This window comes from Pleurodeles waltl, chromosome 6 (genome assembly GCF_031143425.1).
Source record: "Pleurodeles waltl isolate 20211129_DDA chromosome 6, aPleWal1.hap1.20221129, whole genome shotgun sequence".
Lineage (NCBI taxonomy): Eukaryota > Metazoa > Chordata > Amphibia > Caudata > Salamandridae > Pleurodeles > Pleurodeles waltl.
This window is the reverse complement of record NC_090445.1, coordinates 579,860,676-579,866,675: the sequence shown is the minus strand read 5'-3', so window position 1 is coordinate 579,866,675 and position 6,000 is coordinate 579,860,676. Positions and strand designations below refer to the sequence as shown.

The 6,000-nt window shown below is 45.0% G+C and overlaps 1 protein-coding gene across 3 annotated transcripts in view; it reads right to left on the bottom strand.

The window, feature by feature from the left end:
• Positions 1-2,744: 2,744 nt before the first annotated feature.
• The window catches only part of TULP1 (TUB like protein 1), a 594,937-nt gene continuing 591,681 nt past the window's right edge, over positions 2,745-6,000 (bottom strand). For 2 of the 3 annotated variants that reach the window (XM_069238766.1, XM_069238768.1), the window contains exon 13: positions 3,630-3,888. In XM_069238766.1, coding sequence (XP_069094867.1) covers positions 3,755-3,888 — 134 coding nt within the window. In that variant the 3' untranslated portion in view covers positions 3,630-3,754. Of the gene's footprint in view, positions 3,889-6,000 lie in introns of all 3 variants that reach the window. The other variant, XM_069238767.1, reaches the window with a different exon arrangement.

Here is a 6,000-nt window from a genome sequence, read left to right as displayed (position 1 = left end):
TGAGAATGCTCTTTTTTCTCAGATGCAATGGCACAACTGCCATGCATTTTGAGATTGTGCGTGAAGCTGACACCTGTCTGAATGGAAGGACTGAGCACTGACAGTATAGATCGGCAACCATAAATTTCAAATACTTTCTGGGGTGCTTGGCTATTGGAATGTGGAAGCATGCATCTTTAAGATCTATTGCACACATCCATTCATTTTTTCTAGATGAGGAAATATTTGAGGAAGTGATAGTATTTGCATTTTTTTCCTTTTTACATTTTGTTGAGAAAATGTAAGTCTAATTATCTGCTTGTAATCTTTTTTCTGTGGTCTTTTTGAAAACTAGTAAATATTTTGGGTATATTCCCTTACCGCTTCTGCCGAGATGGTACCAGTTCCATTGCATGTCTTTTTTAGCAAGGTTGACGTATTCCCGTCCTAAAATCGTAATCTGATGTTTCAATGATGGTTTTGGGGGTGCTAGCAGTAGTCTGACTTTTAATGTAAGTAGCAATCTTGACTCTGCCAAGTGCAAGCTACCGCTCTCCCCACTGGAGTGGCGAACAGAGGTTGGTGTTACTAGGTTGTGAATTTTTGTCCCTGGAGAAGTCTCTTCCTCCAAATTTAGCTTGCCTTGCAAGTGTTGACTTTTGCTTTGATGTCTTCTTGCAGTGACAATACCTCTGTGTTTGCTGTTGTAGTTGACATGGCCAGCAAGGGATCTGAACCCTAAGTTGGTAATATCTGGTATCCTTTGACTTACGCAGTTGTTTGAAAAGCATTTCCTTTTCTCCAGTCCAACAGCTTTCGGTGTCTCTGCTTCATTTTTCATTCACATCTTTTCTTTCTCTGTGTGATGACCAAAGAGGTTTGCACCAAATAACAGTATGTTTATATTTTTTTGTTGTGCATCCAGGTGCAGGGTGGTTTATCTTAATCAGCATGATCTTCAGAGTGATACCCCATGGCCATAGCCAGTAGCAGCTACCTATGCCCCACAAACAGCTGCATGTATAACCTGGTAAGACACCAATGACCCTTTGTTGGCCATCTCTTTTAAATCTTGATGCCTATGTTTCCGAAGGTCATCTATAAGTTATCCCATTTATTCCCATTCCTTTCTTGTGATAGCAGCCAAGAACAGCTGCTACACTCACATTGTTTAATGCTGTAACTGTGGTATTGTATATTACTCCCTGATAATATATATCCTTTCGGGAGGAGCAGTGATCTCTGGTGTTGATGCATGACACTGTTCGCAATGACCGTGACACAGTCTGACTTAGGCTCAGATTTAAGATCCTGTTAAGGGGGTATTTCTTTTGCAATCTTGAGTGAATGCTTTCACAGTGGATGGTGTTAGGAATATAGCTCCAGCAATTTCTAGACGTCTGGGACTAAAGGAAGCAACTATCTTTGGGACTCTCATTTGTGAAGACTATCAAATATAACTGAGACGGATGTTCGAGGTGCTTCCAGAAGGATGTCTAGTTTATTTTCCCTTCAAACTAAAACATAATGAAATGTTTTATTGTCACCCACTGGTGAAATTCTAGGTGGAGAAACAGCAGGATAAGTTGGTATGTAGGACGAGTATGATCTGTTACTAGATATTGAGGGTGACTGAGATCTTGAGGGTGCTTTTTCGCTGTTGATGAAGACATTGATGGCAATCTGTGCCTCTTGGACGTCAATCTTGATGGTGGTATATTTGTTGGTGAAGCTATGTCTGTAAGCTTCGATATTTTTGATGTGAACAATCTCACTGACCTGCAAAGAATCACTGATGATAAACCTTCCCTCGATGGCAAACGTGTTGGTGCTGAGGCTTACTGCGTCAACATCTTCAACCTAGTACCAGAGTGACATCTAGAATGGTGGTGATAATGGTGCTTTCTGTCATCTCTTCTACCTCTCTCCTCAAGTGGTCCTCTTAGGAAGTTTTTAAGAAAGTAGGCATCTTGGGTGGTGGCTAGCTGGATGATTTCTCAGCCCTCTGGCTCCTCCTTTCTTCCTTCGCCTTCATTTCTTCAAGCTTTTCCCTGAGACCGATTCTCTGTCTTTTAATGTCCTTTTGGACATCTTTTGGGAGAACTCACATTCCTTGACTGAATGGGGGGATTGTAAGCACAACACACAGACTTAGGCGCCGCCCACCATGCGGTCACCGCCATCTGGCCGCACCGCAGTCAAAAGACTGCGGCGGCCATTCTGGCTTTCCCGCTGGGCCGACGGGCGCCCGCCAAAGGAGCACCCGCCGGCCTAGCGGGAAAGGCCCTGCAACACAGAGGCCGGCTCTGAATGGAGCCGGCGGTGTTGCAGGGGTGCAACGGGTGCAGTTGCACCCGTCGCGATTTTCACTGTCTGCTAAGCAGACAGTGAAAATCATGCTGGGGCCCTGTTAGGGGGCAACTGCACTGCCCATGCCAGTGGCATGGGCAGTGCAGGGGCCCCCAGGGGCCCCACGACACCCGTTCCCGCCATCCTATTCCTGGCGGTAAAAACCGCCAGAAACAGGGTGGCGGGAAGGGGGTCGGAATCTCCATGGCGGCGCTGCTTGCAGCGCCGCCATGGAGATTCAGCCCAGACAGGGGAAATCCGGCGGTTTCGCCTTTTCTGACCGCGGCTTTACCGCCGCGGTCAGAATGGGCAGGGAAGCACCGCCAGCCTGTTGGCGGTGCTTCCGTAGTCATCCACCCAGGCGGTCGATGACCGCCAGGGTTGGAATGACCCCCTTAATGTGGATCTGAGGCTGCCTTTTTTTAACCACTGGATAGACACTTCTTGAAAAGTGAAGGCGTTTTGATAGAAAAATAATTCAAGTCTTCAAAAAAGCAGATTTGCTCGGTACAGGTTGTGTGGAGACATCCAGTAAAGCAGGAAAATTTGATTTCTGAGGAAAAAAGTCAGAAGAAAATAGAGGTGTGAAAACCTCTAGGTGATCTAAAATCCTTATTTCATCAGCTGGAAAAAAGAACTGCCTGAGGGAGGCAAATGCCAGTGAGGTGCATCATGGATAGTGGAAGACCCTGGACTCTTAAAGGCACTGCAGTTTTTTTTTTCTCCACAGCTTCATAACGCAAGCCTATCAGGAAGCATTCTTTTCCTTATTGACAGACGGTCTTTGTATGCTTTTACATTTCAAATGGTGCAAAGAAGCTTTAAATTGACTATTTTTCACATTTTTGCTGTCTATATTTTGGGAAAAACCTTGGCTTGGGCAGGATCTTTGGGGGTGTGCTTCACCCCATATAGACATTGGCATTCTGCACATATTTTACGTGGACAAATATCAATTTAAAGTGTTCCGGGGTCCACGCATGCAGCAGATAATTATACTAACAATTACGACTACCAGTGAAGATCCTATAATTCAGAACAGTGTCTATAAAACACATCACTACCTGCTGAGTGTAGAATAGGTGCAACCCCTTTTTATTGTTCCCTTAGTATTCCCCAATAATGGTCTCCTGTAGCAGATCTCTGCAGGTCATTTAACCAGTGGCTGGTGGATGGATGCTCCAACCTGAGCCTTGCTTGTTGCTTGTGTGCTGAGACTGAGGGCTCTCTTGAAGGGTTCGGTAGCAGGATGCCAGTACAGGCAGATATCAAGGGAATCACTAAGACGATGCCAGGTGCAGTGGTGCAGCAAGTGGAGCTCTCCCTTCCAAGAGTCCTATTGCCTACAAGGTCTTTCCTTACTACTGGGTCACATTCTGTGCCATCACTTGTGGTTGGTGGCTGGTTTATTGACTGTCCAGATTGGCTACTCGCAGGCCAGCTTCCCATCGAAGCTGGAGAGGGCGATGGCAAAAGCTTGGACGGCGCACATGGGATAGCTGAAGTCCATGGTGAAGGCATCGTCCGCCACGCGGCCAAACTGCATGATGATATAATCAACTACAAGATAAAAGGTAAAGGTATTAGACAGTGAGGTTACAGGTAGAAAGAAGTTACATTGCAGGGCAGCTATGTACTACCAGCCAGTCTAAGATACTGGTCATATAATTGCGACCTGACTTGTTTGCAACTAGCAACTAATTTTGAGAACCGAGCTATGTATTAAATAAATGAATTGAATAAGGAGTTGTAGGGGGTCACTTAACTGCCTATCTAATGAATAATAATTAGGCAGGCCACAATTTGCAACATCCTACCATTGGCTATAATCAAATGGATAATGGATTACAAATGACAGAAGACCACCATCCCTGTAATAACATTTCAAACCTGAAAACATTTTTCAGCAGCTAGATTTCCTTAAAAGAAATGAAGCTGCTTGCTTTTTATTTTTTGTAACTACTTAGTTTTGAAAAACTTCAGTGAGCGTTGGTACTGGTCCTATGGAAGTTGCCACCCTAATTCCCAAAGAAGAATGATTCTAAATGGGACCACTTCGCAGTTACCACCCCAACGTGGGAGTCAGTAACTGTTAACTATTAAATGGTTTGAGACCTGAATTACAGTCACAAACCATTGAGGCTTAAGGTACCAATAAGCAATTCAGGAGAATGTCTAAAACAAATCCTTACCACTCGTAAATGGGTAACTATTTCTAAATCAATTTTACGAGCTGGCAAAAGCTTTTCGATTTGTTAAATGGGTTTGGTTCATTATACGAAGAGAGCTTCCAGTTGCAAACCCTATCGTTTTGCGAATTTGCAAAATCCCTCAGTACATTTTGCCCTTTGAGTGATATGAAGAGGAGGATCTGAGTGTAAAACTATGGAGCAGAGAGCTCCGTAGCGATATCGAAGAATAGTGTCTATAAGTGATTCTAGACCGAATTAGTGTGTGTCATTGTTGAGGCCTAAGCAACCTGAAACCATTCTGTGGTTTGTTTGTGTTGGAATAGAACCAAGGTTTGCATATGGCTGGTCTCAGGCCATGGTGGCAGAGTGGGTGAAAAACGATGGACTGGAATGCAGTCTGTTTATTCAGAATCCGGTAGGGATACTATAAAGTGAAGGGTCTGGGATTAGTTTACCATGTTCAGTATGTGGAAATGATACAGGAAGAATCTCAAGTGAAGGGCCTTGGAGTGATACATTGGAGTGAAAGTTCTGGGAGTGATACGAGTGAGTGGAGAATAAGTCAGTAATAGCTCGGAGCGTGCAGTCTGCAGCGCGTATGACATTGTGGAGAAGTACCACAGGATGGAAGATATAAGAGGAATAGCATAGATTGGAAGATCTAGCAGTGAAATCATGGATTTTGGAGTGAAACAACAGAGTGGAGGATATGAGTAGAAATGAAGACTCCTGGTGCTGAGCGTGCACGAATGCAGAGAATGCCCCTGGAAAGAGCGTTTACTGGTTGCCCTTTCTGAATCCTTTCATAGATTCAGAAGCTGCCCTGCGCTGGCCCATATCCGTCCTAGGAAAGGATGCTTGTCAGGTGTGTTAGTTGAGCCTCGCCGAGGAGAGGCCTGGGGCAGAGTATGAGAAGCGCAGCCCCAGGTGACAGCCGGACACCTGCCCTGCTCTACGAACACCAGATGTCTCTCCCACCTGCCCTTCTCTGGCTTTATGCCAGCTCGGTAGACACTGAAAGAAAAAATAGGAGGTGGGGCAGAAGCCGGGTTTCAATTTCCAAACACACCCAGGCGCGACTCGCATGCACACACATTCCAAGGTGGATAGAGTTGACACGCTACCCGAAAGACGCCCACACATACAACCCCCCGTCCCCAACTCTCACCATATCCAAGAACAGAGCTTACACCACAGAATACACACACGCAGGGACCGTCGAATACTGACAGAAAAACACAACGACATACAAACACTGAAACACACTAATGCACACACACTGCTACGCACAACTACGAATACCTTAGATAAATAGGTAGAGGCAAATATGCACCCAGACACAAGTACGCAGACATATATGTACACAAACGCAATTAAACACCGAAAAAACACAAGCACCCACACAAACCAACGCTATACTGCATAGAAATACCGAAAATATGGACAAACACACATATCATATACGCCACACATACATATG